The sequence below is a fragment of the Pseudorca crassidens genome, chromosome 7 (genome assembly GCF_039906515.1).
Source record: "Pseudorca crassidens isolate mPseCra1 chromosome 7, mPseCra1.hap1, whole genome shotgun sequence".
Lineage (NCBI taxonomy): Eukaryota > Metazoa > Chordata > Mammalia > Artiodactyla > Delphinidae > Pseudorca > Pseudorca crassidens.
Genome location: NC_090302.1, coordinates 17,960,729 through 17,987,134, shown reverse-complemented (window position 1 = coordinate 17,987,134; position 26,406 = coordinate 17,960,729). Strand labels below are relative to the sequence as shown.

At 43.3% G+C, this 26,406-nt stretch overlaps 1 protein-coding gene across 2 annotated transcripts in view; it reads left to right on the top strand.

Annotated features, from left to right (window-relative positions):
* PAPPA (pappalysin 1) overlaps positions 1–12,882 on the top strand; it is a 254,987-nt gene extending 242,105 nt beyond the window's left edge. For both annotated transcript variants that reach the window (XM_067743528.1, XM_067743530.1), the window contains exon 22: positions 9,288–12,882. In XM_067743528.1, coding sequence (XP_067599629.1) covers positions 9,288–9,395 — 108 coding nt within the window. In that variant the 3' untranslated portion in view covers positions 9,396–12,882. The remainder of the gene's footprint in view (positions 1–9,287) is intronic.
* Positions 12,883–26,406: the final 13,524 nt, after the last annotated feature.

The following is a 26,406-nucleotide window of genomic DNA, read 5'->3' as shown; positions in this document are numbered from 1 at the left end:
GTGAAGGTTGAGTAGTGGTTAGGGGCAGAGTGGAGACAGCTGTTGGAACTATGTGTGACCTGTGTATTAGAGAGCCGGATGACCTCTCTCATGGTGCACGTGGCTTTGTCATAGTTATTTGTTGTTCAGAAGTGTTTGGAACTTTCTTCAGATTCAAGACTCCTGGAAATCTGACCTCTGGAGAAGAAAGGTGATTCGAATTAAAGTCATATTCCTACGATTTAAATTTCCCAACCTAACTTCTACGTAAACTCCGACTTCTTGGAACCTTTCTACTCTCTCATCCACAACCAATTATCCTTGCAGTGAGCTGCTGTACGGAGGTAGATAGTTGACAATAAGACGGAACACCCCTGAGTGAGTGGCCGCACATCAGACACTGCCAGACACTCATCCTCTGTTATCTTCCTAATGCTCATGTCAACCCCAGCCCCATTGCACAGGGGAGCCAGTTTGGGTTCAGACTACTTACAGGACTTGTTTGCAAATGCCAAGGCCCAAATTCGAACCCAGTTCTGTCTGACTGACTCACAAGCCCAGCTCTTTTCTTTCTCCTGCGTGGGGCTGAGTCTCAGAAGAGGAAAGCAGGTGGGGACAGAACCTTGTCCTCAGTGCACCTGGGCATGACCCTGCCTGTTCCAGTTGGAGACATTTCACTGTGGACCCAGACAGCCAGGGAACCCTGGGTGTGGGACCCCCTCCCCTTGAGAAGGAGAAAGCAGCTTTTCTCAGGAGCAGCGACAGGGTGGGGAATAGCTGAGGCTCCCAGCCTTACCAATCAATCCTGACTACCCAGACAGGAGTTTCCCCTGAACACAACAAAGTCCTGGTTTCTGCCTCCCGCTTCCACAGCAGGAAGCTCTCAGGGCAGGAGAGGGGCCAGAGACAGGCTTCCTTCCTCTCCTCCCAGTCCTTCACCTGCTAGCCTGTTTAAGTCCCACCTGTACCCTTGGCCCCAGTTCCATATTGTGGAAGTTCCCTGCCCGTGAACTCTGAGCCTGGTGCTCAGAATCTCATTGGCAGCACAGACTGACTCATGCACCTTCCCAAGTGACAGTAATTGAGCACTTACCACGTGCTTGGCCATGGGTTAGAATCTCTGTGCATATTATTCCATTTAGACTCCAGAACCGTCCAACAAAGTACACATTTGAGACTCAGGTGGAATCACTTGTACAGGTGGCCGATCTCTGTGTAGGATTTAGGATTTCCTGACTCCAAGCAAATAATAGTAGTTACTGTTTTTCGAGAGCTCACTGTTTACCAAGCATAGTGTCCCCTGTTCTCACATGTGTCATTGCATTTCATCACTACAGTAGCCCTGTTGTAGGTGTGGTCTCTCTCTTTTATCTTCACCTTATAGATGATGCAGCTGAGGCTTAGAAGGGTTGAGGCCATACAGCCAGTAAGTGGTCGAGCTGAGACACAAAGCTCGGGACTCTGCGCTGCACAGCACCTGCCTCTGACCCCCGTTCTGAGCATCTAGTTGCAATGGGCTTGCACCGTGCCCTTCCTTCAGTGGATGGGCCTCTTGCTTTCCTGGTCCTCCTGGCCTGGGTCCTAGGTATGAACTGCAGCCCCAGAGCTAAGCACTTCCTCCTGGACTGCCTTCCTGCCTCCTCTCCCCCTAAACCTCTCCCCAGTCCCCAGAGCTGGGGCCTCCTCCCAGTCACTTGGGCCAGAATGATGTCTGTCTGCTCTCTCCAGCCTTCCTCCCCTTGTCTGTCTGTATAGACACCAGCTGTTCCCCACGTTTGCCTTGTGGGGTGACCTGGGCCCCGCTGGCCAACAAGAGCAAGACAGTGCAGGAAACTCCATCCGACAGGGGTGACCAGCTTCCTGCCCAGACACCTGTGTGCAGCTCAAGGCAGGCAGGAAGGGGAGGGACTCAGCTGCTCACATGCCAGCTTATTATTTTCCTGTTGGAGCCCTGAGTCTAGAATACAGAGCAGATTTCCAGAACGGTTGCTTCAACAGTTTCCCCTTGTAACAATAACAAAAACATATTCATTTCTAATTGAAATCATTCTAAGTAAGCATGTGTTGGGGGTGTAAGGGAGGAAGGAGAGACAACCTTAAAACACTGGACATACCAGGGCTTTCTAAGGCGTGGTGGCCTGGAACACTGGTTACGGTCATGTCTCGGGCGGCTGCTAAGAGACTGATTCTGGAAGATGTCTGGGGAGTCGGGATGTAGTCCCAGTTCGACAGCTTAGCTCTGAGGCCTTGGGCACCAGGTTCATCAGGTTTTTCTCTCTTGATGTTTGGATTAGATTCATGTCTAAGGACCCTCCACACGGCTTCCTGAGTGAGGTGGTGAGTGAACAGGAGCTTGAGGGCTGATCAGGGCTGGGCTCAGGGCAGAACGAAAGAAATAAGCCCAGGAGCATGTTTCAGCACAGGACGGCACACCCAACTGATGACATTAAATGAAGGGTTGCCACATGCCTTTGCTAATCTAAGTGAAAACCTGTTTTCTTGAGAAAGGGCATGAAACCCAAATGTAGTCCATTGGTCCAAGGAGGCTAGCGATTCTGTAAGATATGGGAAGATAACCAAAAGCATGAGATGGAAAGCAGCCGTCTTAGCAGAGCTGATAAAGGGTTGGATGTTGAGTTGCAGAGTTGGGGATATACATCAACAGGTCTAACATCTCAGCTTAGCAGCCAGAATGGTCATCAGAAAAGAAGTCAGGCGGCCTCACACCTCCATGCACAGCCCTTCCGTGCCCCTCCATTTTACCAGAGTGAAAACCAGTCCTCCTGATGATGGCCTGCGTGCTCTGCCCACCCCCAGACCTCTCTGCCCTCACCCCCCACCATGGGTGGCTTGCCCCACTTCACCCCAGCCCTCTGGACTTCTTGCCATCCCACACACAGGCCAGGCATCCTCCTACCTTCCAGTCTTCACCATTAGCTGTGCTTTTGGCCAAGAACATTCTTCTCCGTTCATCCTCATGACTCACTCCAAGTCTTTGCCCAAGTGTTGTGTTCGCAATGTGCCCCACCCTGACCACCCACCTTACATCACCTCTGGCACTCCCACACCCGTTTACCTTGGCTTCCATGCTTTCTTCCTTCCATAACACATCACTTCGGCACATACTGTAAAATGTATTTATTATTTATCGTCTGGCAGTCTCTATACCTCTTGGCTGCTGGCATGAAAATCTCATGAGAGCAAGAAGGTGCATTTATTTTGATCACTGTTATATCCCAAGTTCTGGTGCCCCCCACTGCTGAGAACCTGCTGTGTGATAGATACCGTGCTAGGCCACGAGCGAGATGGACCTGGGCCTATCCATGCTGTGCTCGTATCTTGGGGACCAGTGGCCAGGCATTAAGAGCACAGTAAATGCTAATGGAGACACAGCAATTGAGGAGCGTCAGTGCAGCTTCCTAGAGAAAGGCAACATCAGGTGAGACATGGAAGGTGCCGTAGGTCTTACTCAGGTAAAAGAAGTAGGAGGAGGGCCAGAGATAAAGATGAGAGAGAAGAGTATTTCTGGTAGAGGGCAGAGTCTGTGAAAAGCCCAGAACAAGGGAACACATTAAGGAAACCCTAATCCCTGAATATGGCTAGAGCACAGTGCAAGAGGGGAACGGGTGAGAGAGGTGAGACTAGAGGCATGAGCAAGGCTTTTATAAACCATGCTGCGGAATTTGAACTGTATCCAGGGAGCAGTGATTTTAAGCACTGAACCAGCCTACAGGATCCTAAAAGGCTTCCTGGAAGAGGGGACGGATGTGCTCAACTTGTAAGATTAGTAAGAGATAACAGGCAAATGACTAAGCAAAGTAGACTAATCTCCTTGTCCAAAATTCACTGCTTTCTGGAGTATTAATGATTTCCCCCATTTAGGGTGTAGCTTTGACTTTTTCCTGTGGGTGAGTTAAACACTCATTTCAACTTGATCCTATGAAAGGAATCAGACCTTTCTATCCCCCCAAATTATTATCCATTGTCAATGCCATCACCACTGTCACCATCACCAGCATTATTTACTGAGCACATACTATACACCATGCACTGTGCAAGTGCTTTTACTTGAATTTTATACTTTATCCAAAATACTTCTCTGTGGCAGGACTGTTATTTCCCCCATTTTATAGACAAACTGAAGTTCCCCCCCACCCCACCCAGCTTCCCCTCCGGCCAAAAGAAGTAACTTGCCTACTAGCATACGCTACTACATGACTAACAGTGCAAGGAATCAAAGCCAAGTCTCCTTCTCATCTAGCCTGGTGTGTTCCTCCACTTTACCCATGCTTTTTCTCCATTCCCTCCTCCACTTACCCACGTTTAAACAAGCTTCTGTGTTCTTTGACTGCTGCATGCCCCGTGCCAGACACAGATCTACCCTACCCCAAAGGAGCTTGCAGGGGAGCCCTCATCCTCAGCATCAGGCCTTGGTCTACTTGATGTCATCAAGTCTTTCCACCAACACTATGAAGCCCCCCAGACTCACTGTGGTACAGTGACTCACCCAGGACCCCACGGTGGGTGGGTGGACAGCCAGGCTTTCTGACCGCCAGTGCAGGATGCCTCCTGCTGCCCCACACTGCACAGTCTCTGCCTGTGACCTCCCTGTTGAGTCTGATTCAGAATTCAGCCTCAGACAGACCTTCAGCCAGGGCCCTGTGGCGTTTGCCAGGCTGCATTCCTGAGCCGCTCACACACGCGGGCGGAGGTGTTATCCTGGGCAGCTCACCCACTGGGAGAAACCCCTGTGCTGAGCACCATCTCCAGCCTAGAGGAAAAAGAGAGAATCCTGGCCTTTAGTCACCGACCTGGGCTTGTTGACAGAATCCCAGAGTGGGTGGCCAAGCCGTTTATGGGACAGCCTGGCCACATGGTGCTGGGAATCCCAGATGTAAACTGGCCACCGCGGCACTGGTGCCGTGGGTGGTATGTTTTCTTGGGAGGTTGTCTGGGGGATAAGGTGGGAAGCTGCCTGGGGAATCAGGGCATCTGGGAATCGGGCTGAGAGCCGGCTTTATCAGGATGGGACTCTTCTCTCCATATCAGTTTCTCCCTCTGTGAAAAGGGGAACCTGACTCCCATTCTACCTGCCCCGTGGGGGTGGTGCCGAGGGGCGGTTACAAATGGGTGCAGATGCCAAGCCAGTGACTCACCGCTTTGCATCTTCGTTTCCTCTGAGACGTAAAACGAGGATAGTAAGAATAGCTGCCTTATTAGTGTTGCTGGGAAGAGTGAGTAACTGGGTGCCAGGCACAGAATAAGGGATGAAAGGCCAGTGGCTGTGAAACAGACCACGCGGCGGTCAGCCGGGTCGGGGTGTGAAGAGGTGCCTTCCCCTTCCTCTCACTTGCTGACAAGCTCTCAGTGTTTGCAGCGGGGGGGGGGGGGGTTAGAATCCTGCAGCATCTACTAAGTGAGGCCCAGGGCAAGTTTGTTTCTTTTTAAACATGCTGAAGCCTCTATTTTCCCATCTGTAAGCCTTCCGAGGTTGTGTGGAACCCATGAGCTAGCACACGGGAATCACCCAACACGCGGACAGCCTCCGGAGGGGCCCGTGTGTATGTGTGTGTACAGTGGTGTTCACAGCCTCGAACCTGGACAGACAGGCTTCCCCGTCTCTTCCAGGTCAGACCTGGGAACACCTGGGGGAGTGGGCAGGGCTGGCGATATCCACCCTCTCTTCCCCATTGTAGGCCCTCGATCAGTGAAGTCACCTGGGAGGAGGGGAGCCCCCCCCCCCCACACCCCTCGCCAGGCAGGCCCTGAACAGGCAGTTCACTGAGAGGCTAGAGGAAGGGCAAGGTGCCGGTGCAGGTCCTCTGCACGGGGACCTCCACGAGCTGGTCTGGAAGCAGCATTGCTTCACTGGCTTCGCACCAGAACGCTCGTCTCACAGAGGGGAGTCCAGGTCCGCAGGTGCCAAGGACCTGCCGAAAGCCGTGCAGCGCTGCCTTCCAGGCCCCTAGCGAGCTGCGTCTACAAGCATGTGGGGGGCCACAAGGAGAACCTGGATCTTTCTTTTCCCTGAGACCAAACCTTCTAGACTTCGTTGTGTTCTGACCGAAATTCCTTCCCTTAGGTTCCAGACCCATGTCTTTAGGGAAACGCTGAAACTCCCTGGGCTGGCCCAGGGAGGAAAGCAAATGGTCACACTATGCTCTCACAGCCAGACTGGCCAGACGGGCCTGAGAAGCTAACGGGTGTAGGGCCCTGCCAGCCGGTAGCTTTGGAGAAGCCAGTGGAACTGCAGATGGCAGAAAGGGGAACGTGTAAGACACAAAGCTGTGGAGAAAGTCTGCATTTCTCCATCTTTTCTGCCCAGGGCATTGCCTTCTGCCTTTCTCAGACTGTGAAGGATTTTCAGACAGAGGGAAGGTAGAGATCATTAAAATCAACTCTTAATGTACAGATCGACAGGGAACCTGAAGCCCAGAGAAGGGAGGTAACTTGTACAAAGTCACACAGCACATGAGTGCAAGAACAGAGGCCCCGTGACTTGTATTTTTCCTGTATATTTGCGCATTCATATGTCGTTCCATCCGTGGGTCCATTGAATGCCTGCCATATGGTAGATAAAGACTCAGTTCAACGGCAGACAGACATGGTCCCTGCCCGGACTGCCCTGGCACACAAGCGCAGAAGTGATTCCGCACAAGAATGGTGTAAGGAGAGGAGGCTGGGATATGGGATGAGCATGATGGTGCCGTCTCTGGCCAGACTAACGAGGGAGGAGGCGGTGCTTGAGATACGACCTGGCACAGGAAGAGGAGCTGGCCAGGAAAAGGGAGGAGCAGGAATGGCTGCAAAAGCAGGAAAACACCAGTAAATAAAGCCGCCGAGAGTGAGGGGACCAAGGGAACCAGGTGAGGTCTGAGAAGTGTGGAGACCACGCAAGGCCTTGAACTCTTGCTAAGGACTTTGTGTCGTATTCCGAGAGAATCTGTTGCATGTTTGCCTGTGTGAGGCGCAGCAGGAAGCGTGAGACATAGACCAGATGTGAAGCCGTCCCTAACGAATCGAGGAGCCCAATGGGAAAGAGTTAGTTGCAGAGAAAACTAACTGTGCAGAAGACATGCGCGGTAACTGGGTCATCTTAACGTTAGCATGGGCAGGAGGATGGGTTTTTGCCTCTTTCATCTTTGCTCACAACCATATGAAATACATTTTTTAAAAAATCATTTAAAAAATGATCTACCTTTTGTAGACGCAGAAACTCACTCAGGGTGATGGCGGTGAAGGGGTTTTTCCCAAAGTTGTTCAGCGAGTATGACGCAAATGAGGATGCTAATCCAGGCCTCTCAGCTCACATGGTGGTGGTCTCCCCACTGGACCTCAGCTGTGAGATTTGGACGTGGCTCTGCCCTCAGTTTCCCCACACGGACTAGAGGGTTTTCTCTAGGTCTCTTCCAATTCTAACATTCTCTGCTTGTCTTAGAGGTGAAGAAGTTGCAGAGGAATGCTCTAGATCAGACGGTACCACCTGTGCATAGGCATGGAGGCTAGGAAGTGTCCTGAACAGGGCACAGTGAGCAGTTGTAAGCAGCAAGGCAGGCTCTGCATGGAAGCAGCTCCAGGGATACTCACCATGGCCTCACGCACCTGTGAGCTTAAACTGAAAAGAGAAACAAGTGCACTAGCCTGAGCACAGTGAGAGAGTTGGAGAGAGATGGAGAGGCAAACAGGCCTGCATTCGTATTCTGTGGCTTAGGCCCTGGGGAAACAAGAATGAACACGGCTGACACAGTCCCCGTCCCGCTAAGCGAGACGGCATGCGGCACGCACTGCCTGCTAGGGGTTTTCCATTGGTTAGTTCATTACCCCTTGTCACCACCTCTGGAGGTGTGTGCTTTCATCACTCCCATTTCATGACGGAGTTAACTGAGGCTCAGAGAAATTGTCACGTGCTCAAGGTCACACCTCAGTTAGGTGAGAGAGCTGGGGCTTCTGCTTCAATCTTCCTGTTCATTCCTACATTTTAAATTGTTGAAAAGTTTGCAGGGTGGAGAGAGGTTGGGAGGGAGACAGGGAGGGTGGGCACAGGGGCAGAGAGAAAAAGAATTATAGAGAATGAGCCCACAGGCTAGAGAGACAAAGATGCTCTCCAGGCCTGTGTGAGCACTCGAGACCCTTCCCCGGGCAGGAGGCAAATGAGGTCATTAAATCCATCTGTGCAGATGGGGGACCCTCTGGGGGAAGTTATATGCAAATGTCATGATGCAATGAGGTGAAATCCACTCGCGTCAGCCTAGGCTGGGGCTCAAGCAGGGACAGCACTGCGCTCTTTGCAAAGACAGATCCTCCGCTGTGTGGGGAGGACATTCACTCTACTGGGCTCTTTCTCACTGTTTCTAGAAAGGACAGCCAGCCCAAGGTCACACCGCGTGTGAAGGGATGGACTCGGAACTGAAACATGGGCCTCTCACTTTCTCTTTTTAAATTTCTTTTAATTTTTTTCTAACCTTCATAATATATATATATATATATATATCGAATTGTCATGTTGTATGCCTCTCGCTTTTTCCCATGCTGAAATCCGCTCCTGAGATCCTTCAACCAAATTTTCTGCAAAAGTCTCTCTGTGAAATGTTCCCCACCAGGATTTAAGCCCCCTAGAAGGTGGTCTGAGCTTGCTGACAAATGCTTTTGTTGTTTTCATCATTGCCTCTCAAAATCAAAATTACCGATATATGCAGAGAGTTATGTTTTCTTAAAAGACCTTGTCACATCCTTTCTATCACTTGATCACCACAACAGCCCTATAAGTTAGATATTCCATTGTACAAGTCTATTAACCAACTCTGGTGTAGTACATTACAATTTTTCACCCATGATTTCATTCGGCCCTCAGAGTCCACAGTGCAAGGTCTGTCTTATTCTACTGATTCCACAGCTAGGAACCTGGGGCTCTGGGGGAGGTTGCTTTTTCTACTTTAAATACTAGATTTGTCACTTATTACTTTGGGCAAATGCCTGCCCCTTTCTCCGCCTCGGTTTCTCCTATAAAAGGGTGACTGTTTTAGTGTCTATCTTACAGAGTTGTCAGAGGATTCAGTGTTTTCCTGTTTGGAAAGCATTTAGCGCTTTGCCTGACCTGTAATAAATGCCCCTGAAAATGGGAAGTGCTATGATAATGACCATGGTGACCTTGATAAAAGTTATCACGGGGCTAGTAAGAAGCAGAGTCATGTCTTGAATCTGCTGCTCCCCAAATCCAGTGATCTGCCCTCTGCCCTGCACTGCCTCTCTGGAATTTGCCGTTCTGGCCTCAACCACCTGGCTCACTTCTTCTATCTTTCTCTCTGCAGGTCACCCCCTTCCCTATGTCTTGTGACCTACAGGGTGACTGTGCTTGTCGGGACCCCCAGGCCCAAGAACACAGCCGGAAAGACCTCCGAGGATACAGCCATGGCTAAGGAAGGACAAGGAGTTGTCAAAGAATTCCCAATGCCAGGACCCGCATCCCTTTGGTATTGATTTCACAGTCAGCTGCTCAACGGAATGGCCTCTCCACACCAGGGATCCTTAGCACCCAACCGGTCTGCCTTTAATTTCACCCAGGAAGGACTCGTAGTGGGGGCACGTGAACCAAGTCTCGCCATGCTGAATGATGGAATGGAATCCCATCCCAAAGTCTTAGACGGACTGCATATACGGCGTGCAGTCCCTGAGCCTCCTAAAATTCTAACCGTTTGTCACACAACCACAGCAAGAAACATGTATGTAGGAGTTACGTATCTAGGAGTGTGCCCACCTGCGGTTAGTAGGTGTGCCTGCGTACGCACCTGCGCGAACACCCGCGTGAGGGCAGTTTTGGAGACGGAGCAGAGAGAGACTGGGGCAGACTCAGTCTTTCCTCTCCCGGGCTCCTAGCCGACACTGTCCTTGGGAGAAAGAGAGTTAGAGAAACTGCCAGGACCAAGTGTTGAAATGCTAAGACAGCTCACAGCCTGTGGCTTACAATATGGAAGGTGTGCACAAGGGTGCAGTCCTTCGGGATTGGGCGTGAAACGGTCTCTGATCACCTACCTTCTAGGGAAGTAGGACCCAGGAGGAGGTAAAGAATCCAAGGTATGCAAAGCCCCCGAATTCTCCCGCTGCCATGGGGGATTTTACCCCAACTCCAGGGTTCGAGGCCAAGCTGGAAATGGCTTAGGATTGCAATGTCAAGGTATTATAACCGCCCCCTGCTTGAGGCTTGAGGCCATAATATCCATCCCATTCCCCAGATCTTGCCTTGGGACCACATTTGCTGCTACTTTTCCGGCTGCTCTATCCTATACATTGAGTACCCCAAGATGGTAGGACTAGGTTAGGAAAAACCCCACACAACCAAACAGTCTGCCTTAAAAGTGACCCACATTTTTCCACAGCTCCTCACCTCTTAGCCCTTCTGCAAGAGAAGACCCCTCATAGGCCCACGTGGTGAGAAGTGAAGTCCCCCAGGGGTGGGCTTCTCATTCTGGAAGGGAACTGAGGGACTTAAGATGCTGGAACCCTCACTGAGAGTCCAGAATGTCTAAGCCAGTGTTAGATCTTATAACCAAGTGGAACAGTGTTAAATTTCTATGATGTCGGAGCCCTCCAGAGACTGCTGGAATTTTAGGGACTCTTGAGTGATCATCCTTATCCAAGCCTTCCTGCCCCTCCAGGCTAGAGCAGGCTTTGGGTCTGAGGACCTCACTGCTGCCCCGAGCAGCTAGAGTCCTGGGACAGACAACCGTCTTGGATGGGATCTGTCTGGACCGTGTTCCAGAGGGGCTGTCAGAGGGAAGCCAGAGTTCACAGCCTCGGTCCCCAACACCCCAGCACGGCCATCGTGCTTTCCACAGTCTTCCAGCTCCCGGTACCCCAGCCACACCTGTGGTGGGGCAGCCCTTCCCTCTCTCCTGTGCTCAGCCTCCAAAAGTTAAGAGGAAATTAGCCAAACACGCATAAAAGCCTCCACCTCTTTGGGGTCCTCTTTGCCTCTGTTCAGCCAGTTACCTGTCCACTCCTTTTGAATTAATATGGGAAGAGGTGAATCCAGAATGAGGTGGAGAGAATGCTTAAGTTTGACGTGATTTTTGAAACTGAGAAAGTGAGGTGATGGGAGTATCTAAACTAGATATATCGCGTAAAGATTGCTACAGATCATCTCAAGTCTAGTGAACCAACAAAAACAAAGTTTAGCATAGAAATGGAAAATACTAGGCACATGGGCTGACCTTCCTCATTCCTGCATCTGACGCAGGCGTTGTTAATCAGCTATAGCCCTTTTTCCAGGGACCAAAAATAACTTCAGAAACCTTCTTACTGTATCACTCCCAACAGCAATTACCTACTGATCAAGAACACTTGAGAAGATATCTATTGGCCATCTGTGGTCTGTTATATTAAGAAATATATCAAGGTGCTTTTTGCACAGGTGCCCACAAATAAGGATGCAGTGCTTGGGTAGTTTTGTGTGGCTTGTACCATATTACAGACTCTGAGATTGAGTTCTAGGCTCTCCACTGTTAAGGCCTGGCTCAAATCCTTTATATTTCCTCTTACAAACTTATATCTCATTTATATTCAGGGCATTTTTTTCCTCTAATTACCAGGGCCAATCCTTGGCAAAATAATAATAATCATATAAGCATTGATCCCATTTTGTACCCCTCTCCAGTATCTTAGAACTCTTGCCAACTCTTAAAGCCCCTCTTCTGCCCTAGCTGAGTTATCAACCTGGGTGGTGCTAGCTAGGAAGGAACAAACTAAGAAAGATAACAGAGTCAGCCCTCCCAGTTGCTTTTTTTACATCAGTAAGTAGTGCAAAGCCTTGGAGACCCAAAGACAACATTACTAACGGTGGGGTGGCAGGAATCACAGAAGAACCTCACCAGCTTCCCTGAAATCGACTCCCATGCTCTTTCCTCCTTCACTTGCACACACACTTCAGCTGAGAAGAGTTTCCTGAAGGCTGACTTCTACCTTCAGATTCTCGGGTTGATCGAGCCCTTACGAGCAAAGAGCCTTCCAGTCTCCTCCTTGCCATCATTCAAACCTGTTACTCACAGATTCATATTTGCCAAGGATATTACGTGGGAGAGGCTGCTTGACTGACAGCCCTGGGCCCACATGCAAGGTGTCATTAATAGGCCCTTCTCAAACCTTAGTGGAGGACAGTCAGCTCTGTTCAGGCAATGCACTGATTCTCGGTTTCATTTTCTTTCTGGGGATAAACTCAGTATCTCATCCCCTGATCATCATCTCCAGTTTAGGACAGTGGAGTACTCACAAGGAGGAAGCTCTGAAACACTGTTGTCTGTCAGCAGCTCAGAGGTCCTAAAGCACTTGGAGGTTCTGAAGATGTATTAGCTTCTTCAGAACTTGGAAGTTCTGAAGAAGTATTAGCCTGTTAACATCAAGAAAGAAAAGATAAGGTGGACAGTTCTCCAAGCCTTCTCTTAGGAAGACTTTCCAAGCCGCAACCCTGCTGGCTGCCAGAGGACTTGCATGACCCCCCAGATTCTGTGCCAGCCACCTTTTAAGGGAAGACTGTCCATGGGAAGTCCATTCTGGTGGCTGAATTGGGGTGTTATGAAAGGGAGAGATCAATGACTGTAAATAGTAAGGCTCTGAAGATGGAGGGTATCAGCTGCTAGTCCTGGCTTCAGCATGTTGAGTCACTGCCTAGACAGTTCTCTTGGTCTTCTTCCCACCTTGGCCAATGCTTCAATGCTATTTGTTGAAAATAATTCTTTGAGACAGATTTCGGCTACCTCCCTTCCAGGTTTGATTTAACTTGGTTCTAACTGTCAATTTGTTATAGGTCTTACCTGTGTTAAGGAAGGAAAGAAAGGAAGAAAGAGAAATAGAGAAAGGAAGGAAGGAAACCATAAATTCAAGTGAACAGTTTGTTTTGTTGTTTTTTTTTTTCTGGAACTACTTCAAGTCGGAAAATAAAAAGAAGAAATTGATGGTGACAGGGCTGTACAGATAGAGATTAATAGAAGATAAGGAGATTAAAAGTAAATAAAATGCATGATTAAAAATAAGAATTCTTTAAAAAACCTATTTTTGTGCTTTCTACAGACTCAGTAGGTAGACACAAGCATAAAGGTTTCCCTAGCAGGAGTAGAGTGGGATTTTATATTGCTGTCTGTTTTTTTCTGTACATTGTGGTAGGTCCAGGAAATAAGGCATCTTTCCCCTTAATATGTAGTTGTTGTTTGGCGGGGTGGGGGGGGCATTTTGTCTATCTGTTTGGTGTCAATCAGTGATAGCAGGGAATGGGGAGGGCTTGAAACTGGTTTTTCCAAATATTAAGGGGACATATTGTGTCACACTTTTCACATTATAAAATGTTTGTATTTACCATTAGAGCACTGGGCTTTATAAAGTCTGCACTTAGAATCACACTGCACAGTCCACTTTCCTAAAAAGCTGCTACATGACCAGACAGGTAATTCCCATGGTTTTTGAGAAACAGAACAAACAAAGCAAACAACAAACATAAAACTAAAAAGCCTGTTCTTGTAATTTGCTCAAGTTTCGCCAAATTCCTACCCATTGTTTGATCTTTAAAAGAAATGTGTAATAGCCAAGAGAGGAATTGTGTCCCTAGAGTAAGAACACTAGTCAAGAATTCTTGACTCCAGGCAGCAGTTTGCTCAGTGATCTTGAACAAGTCATCATATTGCTTCTCCATTTGCCTCAGTTTCTCCAGTTGCAAAATGGGGATACTACTACTTACCTACCTCACAGTGGGAGGGCGGGGATTGTGAGGCCCTGAGGTTTTAAAGGGGCTGTGGCAATCTGTGAGAGCCAAGGCTTGACACAAAGTCTATGGGTTACTTTTCAAGAATGCACAGGCCCATTGGCCACATAAGAAAGACAGGGAGTGCTCATTTGATATATCAAGGAATAAAGGTGGAGCTCCTAGATTAGAATCCACCTTAAGAGAGAGGCTTGCATTTGAAAATATTTCACTTGTAGAGAAATTGGACTTTCTCCCCCTTATTCTGGCCTTTACCGGTTCTATAATTTGATTAAAAAAAAAAAAAAGAAAGAAAACAGTGACTTCCTACCGTGTAAAAGTCAGCTTACTGCTTGTTCAAGACTTCTGGGCCATTTCCAACTTTATAGAGGAAGGGAGTCCCTAAAATCGCTTCTTCTTCTCAGACTTAAAATTCCACATCGAGTGTTCCATTAGAAAAAGATACAGCATTCTGAGTGCAGAGTCGGGGCTTCTTAAACTCTACACCAGCAGTCATTGAGGAGAAGTTTGAACAATTATTGACTTGCTTCCTTGGGTCTCTATAATCAATAACCTGTCCGCAGATATCTATCTATATAAAGATATTATATATAAATATAAATTTACATATATATGCACATGTATATATAGTTGTACATATATGTGTGTATATATATACTTAAATGTAATATTTACAAAATAAAACTGTGATCTCGTCTAGAGAAAATGTATTCATATTACAAACTGCTCTTCCATATTTATGTATCATATTATACCTTTTTATTATTGTTATAATTATTATGGGTATTTCTAATTATTATGATGTTGAAATCTGTTTCACATCTTCTGGAAACTACCAAAAAATGACTTTCCATTGATGTGCTTAAAATCTGTTCTCAAGAGAATTCTACTGGCCTACTATAAAAAAGAAAAAAAAAAAGAAAAAAGAAAATCTAAGCACCAAAAACAAAACACAATTCCAATCCTTTTTCTGTACCTCACGCGCATAAATTTGCTGCTCCTTTTTTGGGTTTTATTTTTTCCTGTTTATGTGTTTTTATGGATCTAAGTTAAGTCTTTCAGCAATATATAAAAATGTAAATAGTAAACTTTATTTATTAAGAATGTCATCTTTTTTAATTTATATTTACACAATTGTTCATCTAATTTATTTTTTCTATACGGTTTTAAATACTCAGACATATTTTGCTGTTCATGATATTTTTATCCTGTTCTCATGGATTTGTTTTTCCATACTGTTTTCTCTGGTCTCAATTACAGGTTAGATCTCACAAACAAATAATGTCAAAGACAGAAATATTTTGCCACTATTGATTACTATACCTTAAAAGTTCTATATTATGAAAATATATAATAGCTTGTATGCTTCAAAAGTAGTGGTGTGGTTTTTGTCTCTTGTGGAAATCTAAAAGACTCTCACATATACACACTAACATGGAAGAGAATCCCAGTGCCTAGAATTAGAAGATCAATGGTAGCAGGAAGTTGAAACTAATATACACCCAATCTTCTACAGAAATAATTCCTGAAGGCATCTACACTTTGCATGTGCAAAAATTGAAAAACATTCTTACATGTTATAAGAAAGTTCATTTCCAGGGAGCTAAAACGAATATCACTTCCAGTCATGTCTAATATTTTTGATGCTCTCTCCAATGATAAACTTCAGCATATTCATTATTTTCATTTATTTTCTTCATACTATAATTGAACACTCAGTCATCCAGTTTATCAAATGAACTGGCAGCTGAGACCAAAGTATTGCTGATTTTGAGCTGCCCACTGGATCTCATTTTTCATGAGATCACTTAGTAGCTGTGCAATCTTTGGAAAGCTATTTGATTGCTTTAAAATTTAGTTTTCTTATCTGTAAAATGGAAATAAAAGTACCCATCTCATGAAGTTGTTGTTGGAATGAACTAAGATAGATACACAAAGATTTTAGAACTGTGCCAGACACAGATTATATTAACTCTTGTTATGATGAGATACAGCTGCTTATGACAAGTATTAATAATGCACTAATTTTTCTAATATCAACTTGGTTTTTAGAAGCATAAAAACAAGATTCACTAAAGCATTCAAGTACTTGCACAGGCATTGCATGCACTGTACACTGAGCTATGGGCTGGCAGTACCACCATAATATAGGTTTATCTGCTGATACTTGAAATGTTGAATTCTGCACAAAAGAGTAGTTTGGGGACATCACTGTGAATGACATAAAAGGGCAGGGGGAGAGAAGTCAAGAACTACCCATAGGTTTTTTGGACTCTTTACAAACACAAGCCACTGGGAGACACGAGGGAGGGCACCAAATGATAAAACAAGAGTCATTGCTAAATTCTACCAGGTAACTGGCCATTTCTAAAGTTATATAAATTATTAAAGAGAATGTTTTACTCAGTTCAATTCAGTTCACTGTGAAGATTGAAACAAGATTTAAAGAATAGTTATGAAAAGAGGCAAATATTTCCCAAATAGAAAGATTAAGAAAGTCTTTTGTGTGTGTGTGTGTGTGTGTGTGTGTGTGTGTGTGTGTGTGTGCCAGTACCACACTGTTTTGATTACCATAGCTTTGTAGTATTGTCTGAAGTCTGGAAGAGTGATGCTTCCAGCTTTGTTCTTTTTCCTCAGGATTGCTTTGGCAATTCTGGGTCTTTTGTGGTTTCCTATACATTTTAGGATAATTTGTTCTGTGAAAAAAATGTCATGGGTAATTTGATAGGGATCACATTAAATCTGTAGATTGCTTTGGGTAGTACAGCCATTTTAACTATATTAATTCTTCCAATCCAAGAGCATGGGATATCCTTCCATTTGCTTCAATCATCTTCTATTTCCTTTATCAATGTTTTATAGTTCTCATTGCATAAGTCTTTCACATCCTTGGTTAGATTTATTCCCAGGGTTTGTTTTGATGCAATTTTAAAGAGGATTATTATTATTATTTACTTTCTTTTTCTGATATTTCACTGTTGGTGTAAAGAAATGCAACTGATTTCAGTACATTAATCATGTAGTCTGCTACCTTACTGAATTCGTTTAGCAGTTCTAATAGTTTTTGTGTGGAATCTTCATCACCATGCGACAATTTTACATCTTCTCTTCTGATTTGGATACCATTTATTTCTTTTTCTTGTCTGATTGCTGTGGCTAGCACTTCCAATACTATGTTTAATAGAAGTGGTGAGAGTGGGCATCCTTCTCTTATTCCAGAAAGAAGTGGGAAGGCTTTCAGCTTTTCACCATTTAGTATTATGTTGGTTGTGGGTTTGTCATAAATGGCTTTTATTATGTTGAGAAATGTTCCCTCTATTCCCACTTTAGCAAGAGTTTTATCGTGAATAGATGCTGAATTTTATCAAATGCTTTTTCTGCATCTATTCAATCATGGGTTTTTTTTGTTTGTTTGTTTTTCTTTGGTTGATGTGGTATATCACATTGATTGATTTGTGTATGTTGAACGATTCTTGTGACCCTGGAATAAATCCAACTTGATCATGGTGTATGATCCTTTTTATGTGTTGTTGGGTTCGGTTTGCTAATATTTTGTTGAGAATTTTTTCACCTATATTCATCAAAGATATTAGCCTGTAATTTTCTTTTTTGGTCATGTCTTTGTCCAGTTTTGGTGTCAGGGTGATGGTGGCTTCACAGAATGACTTTGGGAGTGTTCCCTCCTCTTCAGTCTTATGGAAGAGTTTGAGAAGGATCTGTATAAGTTCTTCTTTGTAGGTTTGCTAGAATTCCCCAGTGATGCTATCGAGTCCTGGACTTTTGCTTTCAGGAAGTTTTTAAATTACAGATTCTATTTCACTTCTAGTGATTAGTCTGTTCAAATTATCTGTTTCTTCTTGATTCCATTTTGGCAGGCTGTATGTTTCTAGAAACTCATCCATTTCTTCTACGTTGTCTGTTTTGTTGGCATATAATTGTTCATATTTTCTTATAGTATTTTGTATTTCTGCAGTATCAATTGTTATTTCTCCTCTTTCATTTCTTATTTTGTTTATTTGGGTCCTCTCGTTTTTCTTGGTGAACCTGGCCAGAAGTTTGTTGATTTTGTTTATCCTTTCAAAAAAACAGCTATTGGTTTTATTGATTTTTTCTATTTTTTTAATCTCTATTTTATTTATTTCCTTTCTGATCTTTATTATTTCCTTAATTCTGCTGACTTTAGATTTTGTTTGTTCTTTTTCTAAGTTTTTTAGGTTGTATGTTAGGTTATTTATTTGGGATTTTTGTTGTTTTTTGAGGAAGGCCTGAATCGCTATGAACTTCCCTTTTAGAACTGCTTTTGCTGCATCCCATAGATTTTGTATGGTTGTGTTTTCATTGTCATTTATCTTGAGATACTTTTTACTTCCTCTTTGATTTCACTGTGACCTGTTTTTTTTTTTTTTAGTAGCATGTTTTTTAGTCTCCATGCAATCTTTTTTTCTCATTTCTCTTTTTGTGGTTAATTTCTAGTTTTATGATGTTGTGGTCAGAAAAGATGCTTGGAATAATCTCTATCCTCTTAAAGTTTTTTTGCATCCTAGTACGTGGTCTATCCTAGAGGAAATTCCATGTGCGCCTGAAAAGAATGTGTATTCTAGTTTCTTTCTTTTTTTTTGGATGTAGTGTCCTGTAGATATCACTTAAGTCTAACAGCGTGGTATTGGCACAGAAACAGACATATAGATCCATGGAACAGAATAGAGCCCAGAAATAAACCCATCCACCTACAGTCAATTAATCTCTGACAAAGGAGGCAAGAATATACAATGGAGAAAAGACAACCTCTTTAGCAAGTGGTACTGGGAAAGCTAGACAGCCACATGTAAATCAATGAAGTTAGAACACTCCCTCACACCATACACAAAAATAAACTCAAAATGACTTAAAGACTTAAATACAGGACATGCTACCATAAAACTCCTAGAAGAGAACATAGAGAAAACATTCCCTGATATAGTGATGTTTTATTAGGTCGGTCACCCAAGGCAATAGAAATAAAAGCAAAAATAAACAAATGGGATCTAATCAAACTTAGAAGCTTTTGCACAGCAAAGGAAACAAAATGAAAAGACAACCTATGGAATGGGAGAAAATATTTGCAAACAATGTGACAGACAAGGGCTTAATTTCCAAAATACACAAACAGCTCATACAATTCAATAACAAAAAAATAAACCAGTCAAAAAATGGGCAGAAGACCTAAATAGACATTTCTCCAAAGAAGACATACAGATGACCAACAGGCACATTAAAAGATGCTCAACAGGGCTTCCCTGGTGGCGCAGTGGTTGAGAGTCCACCTGCCAATGCAGGGGACGCGGGTTCGTGCCCCAGTCCGGGAAGATCCCACATGCCGCGGAGCGGCTGGGCCTGTGAGCCATGGCCGCTGAGCCTGCAGGTCTGGAGCCTGTGCTCCACAATGGGAGAGGCCACAACAGTGAGAGGCCTGCGTACCACAAAAAAAAAAAAAAAAAAAAGATGCTCAACATAGCTAATTATTAGAGAAATGCAAATCAAAACTACAATGAGGTATCACCTCACACTGCTCAGAATGACCATCATCAAAATGTCTACAAATAATAAATGCTGGAGAGGATGTGGAGAAAAGGAAAGCCTTCTACTCTGTTGGTGGGAATGTAAATTGGTGCAGCTACCATGGAAAACAGTATGGAGGTTCCTTACAAAACTAAAAATAGATTCAGCAATCCCATTCTTTGGAGTATATCTGGAAAAGAAAGCTCTAATTCAAAAAACCCATGCACCCCAATGTTCATAGCACTATTCACAGTTGCCAAGACATGGAAGCAACCTAAGTATCCATCAACAGATGAATGGATAAAGAAGTGGTGCATATATACAATGGAATATTACTCAGCCATAAAAAGGAATGGAATAATGCCATTTGCAGCAACATGGATGGATCTAAAGATTATCATACTAAGTAAGTCAGACAAAGACAAATATCGTATGATATAATTTATGTGGAATCTAAAAAAAATGGTACAAATGAACTTATTTACAAAACAGAAATAGAGTCACAGAGGTAGAAAACAAACTTATGGTTACTAGGGGATAAGGGGGGATGGGATAAATTAGGAGATTGGGATTGATATATACAGACTACAATATATAAAATAGATAACTAATAAGGAACTGCTGTATAGAGAAAGACCCCTCAAGTGGCAGTGTGAAGAAGAAAATGGAGGGAGCTAGGAACAGATGTAGGGAGTCAGAGGATGATGCGTAGTCCAGGAAAGAAATGATGGCTGTTTGGATGAAAGTGGTGACAGTAGGTGGACAGAGGATTTTACCCATTCTATTAAATGGTGAAATTAGACAAAATGATCTTCAGTGTCTAACATTCTGTGATTCTAGTAAGTCATTACACACCTCTGCTATTCACTGATTTTAATTTTTTTTCAATCAATAGACTTCATTTTTTAGAGAATTTTTGTGTTTACAGATGAATTGAGTAGAAAGTAGAGTTCCTATTAGATTTCCCTTTAATAATGAAATACTGGGACAGGGAAATCTAGCTATTTTCTAGGATCAGCTATCACGAAATCTGAAAATCTAAAACCATGTGATCAAGTGTGTAGGTCTGGAAATACAAGTAATATTCCTTATGACCTCTCAGTGGTTTTGTCATGATGATGTCTTAAGATCAAAGAAGGTGGCTTTGGGGAAGGCATCAGAATAGAGTCAGATGGGATCTGGGATGACAGCCATTTATATGCTACGTCATCCTGGGCAGTTCTCTGCCTGTTTATATTTCAGTAGCCTTGTCTATAGAATGGATTCATCATTTCTGTCCTAAAAGGGCTGTCCTAAGGAAAATATATCATAATTTAAGTAAAGAACCCAGCAGGGGGCTGTCACATAGCAGGTACTCAGTACACCTCTCCACCCCATCCTTGGGTAAATATGACTCCCATCGCAGGCAGCACTCTCCAGGAGAAGTGAGGTTGTAGGGGGACGGATACAATACACTCAGCCTAGTTCTCCAGTATTTACATGGAGAAAATGTACATCACTTTTACACCACCAGGCCTGAGGTTGTACAGTGTATTAAACTTGCTTCCATCTCTGTGAAATGACAAATCTCAGTTAGTCGCCCATGAAATTGAACAGGCCCAGGGTGAAGACAAATTAAAAAACAAAATCAGTATTATTCTACTTTCTAGCTTGTACTTCAAAAGGATAACAACAAGAGTGGGAGTAGGGAAGGGATGTCTTTCTTCAAGACATGGAAGCAGGTTAGTTTCTCTTTTTAATTCTCACAAAAATACTGTTCTAGGGATCATGAGTCTCATTTTTACAAGTGAAAGAAACTAAGCCTCAGTGTTTAAGTGATTGTTCATAGTGAGTGGCCCCAAATCAAGTCCCAATCTCTTTGAAGTGTAAACACTACATTACACTGATTCTCTCTTCTCATGATTATCTTAAGTTTGTTTAAGCCAAAACCAATTATTTAAATACTCCAGGGATGGAAATTGTTTTAACTTAATCTCAACACATATTGACTGGTAGTGATTGCAGTGCTGGGAGGAGAAGGGTTTTTATAACACATCCAGGCTCCAGAGAAAAGGTAATGTGACCTTGGGAAAGTCATCTCTCTGAACTTTCCTCGTCCATAGCTGCCCATCATGGAAATGGAAAGGGCAGTGTCAGTATAAATGTTACATTTGCTTTTCTATGTTTAGTTTATTTGTCAAACAATAAACTGAAGATTGGGTTGGGGAGGAGATCCTCTAGGGCTACACATCATGCAGCCACAGAGGCCCAGGTCTGCCTCCCTAACCAGTACTCTCCTTCTTGTCCAGAATGCCTCTTGTCTAACCTGATTAGAGATATCATCGTCTTTGTACTATCCTCACCCCCTTGAACAAGTTAACAATTTGTACCATAACTGCTGCTAAGTGAGCATTTTTTGCCAAAAGTTGCCTTCCATGACTAGCAGAACCTTGGTTCTGGGCACGGCACTGGCCATGTTCCAAACCCATGAGGAGAACGGAATATGTCCACTTCCCTAACTACCCCATCTTCCATTGACCAGTTAGTGTGGGAAAGACAACTCTCATGATAATCTTTAAAACAAAAAGGCTCCAAGACCTAAATAGACACTTCTCCAAAGAAGAAATACAGATGGCCAGTAGGCACATGAAAAGATGTTCAACATTGCTAATTATTAGAGAAATGAAAATCAAAACTACAATGAGGTACCACCTCACACTGGTCAGAATGGCCATCATTTAAAAGTCTACAAATAACAAATGCTGGAGAGGGTGTGGAGAAAAGGGAACCCTCCTACACTGCTGGTGGGAATGTAAGTTGGTGCAGCCACTGTGGAAAACAGTACGGAGGTTCCTCAGAAAAGTAGAGTTACCGTATGATCCAGCAATCCCACTGCTGGGCATATATCTGGACAAAACTATAATTCAGAAGATACATGGCTCCCCTATGTTCATAGCAGCACTATTCACAATAGCCAAGACATGGAAACAACCTAAATGTCCATCAAAAGATGAATGGATAAAGAAGATGCGATATATATTGGATTAGCCAAAAAGTGCCTTTGGTTTTTAAGTAAAAATAAATGACACATTTTTCATTTTCACCAAGAACTTTGTTGAACAACGTATTCACCCTTTTGTTCCACTGCCTTCTGCCATTTTTTGGGCAACTTCATAATTCCATCTTTCCAAAACTTTTTATCTTTTTGAGCAAAGAACTGTTCCAGGTGCCTTTTGCAGTCTTCCAGGGAATTGAATTGTTTTCCATTAAGAGAATTTTGTAAAGACCAAAATAAATGGAAATCCGAAGGTACAATGTCTGGTGAATACACTGGATGAATCAGAACTTCCCAGCCAGGCTGTAACAGTTTTTGCCTGGTGATCAAAGAAACGTGAGGTCTCGTGTTATCCTGATGGAAGAATACGCGTTTTCTGTTGACTAATTCCGGATGCTTTTCCTCGAGTGCTGATTTCAGTTGGTCTAACTGGGAGCAGTACTTGTTGGAATTAGTTTGGTTTTCCAGAAGGAGCTCATAATAGAGGACTCCCTTCCAATCCCACTATATACACAACATCACCTTCTTTGGATGAAGACCAGCCTTTGGTGTGGTTCTGGTGGTTCATTTCACTTGGCCCCCGGTCTCTTCCATTCCACATTATTGTACTGTATCCACTTTTCATTGCCCATCACAATTTATTTTAAAAACAGAACACTTTCATTACGTTTGAGTAGAGAATCGCATGTGGAAATATGGTCAAGAAGTTTGTTTTCGCTTAACTTATGTGGAACCCAAACATCAAAGCGATTAACATAACCAAGCTGGTGCAAATGATTTTCAATGCCTGATTTGGATATTTTGAGTAGGTCGGCTATCTCCCACATGGTATAACATTGATTGTTCTCAACTGATGTCTTAATTTAATCGCTATCAACTTCAAATGGTCTACCCAACCGTGGAGCATCGTCCAGCAAGAAACCTCCAGCACGAAACTTCGCAAACCACTTTTGACATGTTCGATTAGTCACAGCACCTTCTCCATACACTGCACAAATCTTTTTTTGTGTTTCAGTTGTGTTTTTACCTTTCTTGAAATACTAAAGCATAATGTGCCAAAAACATTGCCTTTTTTCTTCCATATTCAATATTAAAATGGCTACACAAAAATCCACCAATTTTGATGAGTCTTTTTTTAAATGCACACTGATATGACAGCTGTCACATGCAGTCTAACAAAATTGTTTCAAATGAAGTTAAAGACAACTAAGTGCTACTAGAGCCATCTTATGGAAAAAAACAAACCAACCTTTTGGCCCACCCAATATATACAACAGAATACTACTCGGCCATAAAAAAGAACAAAATAATGCCATTTGTAGCAACATGGATGCAACTGGAGATTCGCAAACTAAGTCAGAAAAGAGAAAGACAAATACCATTTGCTATTACTTATATGTGGAATCTAAAATATGACACAAATGAACCTATCTATGAAGCAGAATCACAGACATAGAGAATAGATTGGTGGTTGCCAAGTTGGGGGGGGGGCGGGGCTTGGGGGAGAGATGGAGTGGGAAGTTGGGGTTAGCAGATATGAACTTTTATGTACAGAATGGATAAACAACAAGGACCTACTGTCTAACACAGAGAACTATATTCTATGATAAACCATAATGGAAATGAATATTTTAAAAATGAACATGTGTGTGTATATATATATATATATATATATATATATATATAACTGAATCACTTTGCTGTACAGCAGAAATTAACACTGTAAATCAACTATACTTCAATTAAAAAAATTGATAAAGAAAGAAAATCTCCATTTACTGAGAAATCACCCTTTACTCATTTGCAAAAACAGTATGAAATTTAGGTTTCTAAGAACCTTTTCATTTTTTATGGTTAGTGATTCTGTGATGGATAGACTGGAAAGTTCTGGACATAAAGGCAGAATTTACCTAAGGTAAAGGAAGGAGGGTGTTTAAACCATTCCAATTTATCCACAGAGGTGCTGCTTTTGAGAGCATCATTTATGCCATTTTTGGAAAGGATCAATGTTGATTTATAGAATTTTCATTTTGTAACTGAAGAAGTCCACAGTGAAGGGAACCTTTGGGCTGGCAATTAAAGCACTCGGTAGGGAAATGTTACCTTTATTTCTAGCTCACTTAATTTCCACATATCTACCTGCCCCATTGCCTTACTTCCCATATTCAAGAAAAATAGGTAGAGTACCCATTCATAAAGAGAGACATTTAAACAACTACCTCTTAGTATTTTCTTGATTAAAAAGATGCTATGACAGTATCTAATGCTGAAGATAAGCAGGTCCTAAAATCCAGGAATTCCATTTCTACAAGTACAACCAACAGAAATTCTTATGTATGTTCACCAAAAGACAGGTTCTAGAATGTTTATAGCAGCACTATTCACGAGAGACCAAAGCTGGAAACTCCCCATATGTCCATCAACAGTATCATGGGCAAGTAAGTGGTACATCTTAATGCACTGAAATGCTATACAGCAATAAGAACAAATGATCTACAACTTTTTATGAATGAATCCCACAAAAATGGTATTGAACAAAAGGAGCAAGACACAAAAAATGCATACTATATGCTTTCCATTTTATGAAGTACAAGAATAAGCAAAGCACAATTAATGGCACTGGGAAAACTGAATATCCACATGCAAAACAATGAAGTTGGACTCCTACCTCACACCATATCCACAAATGAACTAAAAATGTATCAATGACCTAAATATAAAAGCTAAAACCGGGACTTCCCTGGTGGCGCAGTGGTTGGGAGTCCGCCTGCCGGTGCAGGGGACAGGGGTTCGAGCCCTGGTCCGGGAAGATCCCACATGCCGCGGAGCAACTGAGCCCGTGCGCCACAACTACTGAGCCAGGGCACCTAAAGCCCGTGCTCTGCAACGAGAAGCCACCCGCTCGCCGCAACTAGAGAAAGCCCGCGCGCAGCAACAAAAGACCCAAAGCAGCCAAAAATAAATAAAAAATAAAAAATAAATAAATAAATAAATAAAAAGCTAAAACCATAAAATTCTTAAAAGAAAACATAGGAGTAAATATTCATGTGCTTAGCTTTGGCAGTGGATCTTAGATATGACACTAAAAGAATAAGCAGCAAAAGATAAAAATATATTTACTTCATTGAAAGGAAAAAAAAGAAGTTTTGTACATCAAAAAACGTTACCAAAGAACTGGAGAAAATATTTCCAAATCATTTATCAAGAATATGTAAAGAACTACTACAGGGCTTCCCTGGTGGCTCAGTGGTTGAGAGTCCACCTGCCAATGCAGGGGACACGGGTTCGTGCCCCGGTCTGGGAAGATTCCACATGCCGCGGAGTGGCTGGGCCCGGGAGCCATGGCCGCTGAGCCTGCGCTCTGCAACGGGAGAGGCCACAAAAGTAAGAGGCCTGCGTACCGCAAAAAAAAAAAGAACTACTACAAAAAGGCAGAGAATCCAATTAAGAATGGGCAATTAACTTGAATAGATGTTTCCCCAAAGACTGCAGACATAGGACGGATAAAATTTAATTTTAATTTTTAAAAATGGGAGAGTTAAAAAAAGATGTGGAGAAATTTGAACCCTTGTACATAAGCTGGTGGTCACATAAAATGGCTCAGCTGCTGTAGAAAACAGATTGTTGGTTCCTCAAAAAGTTAAACGTAGAATTACCTTATGATTCCATAATTCCACTCCAAGATATATGCCCAAAGTTACTGAAAACAGATATTCAAACTACTACATGTACACATGTTTATAGCAGCACTATTCATAATAGCCAAAAAGCGAAACAGCCCAAATGTCCATCAATAGATGAATGGATAAACAAATTGTGGTATACACAAATGATATTATTCAGCCATAAAAAAGAATGAAGTATTGATACATGCTACAGAGTGAATGAACATCCAAAACATTATGCTAAGTGAAAGAAGCCAGACACAAAATGTTACATAGGATTCTATTCTTATGAAATACCTAAAACAGATAAATCCATATAGACATAACACAGATTGGTGGTTGCCAGAGACTTGGGGAGGCGCACATGGGGAGAAGCTGATTGCTGGGTAAGGGGTTTTACTTTGGTGTGATGGAAATGTTTTGGAACTAGATAAAGGTGCTGATTG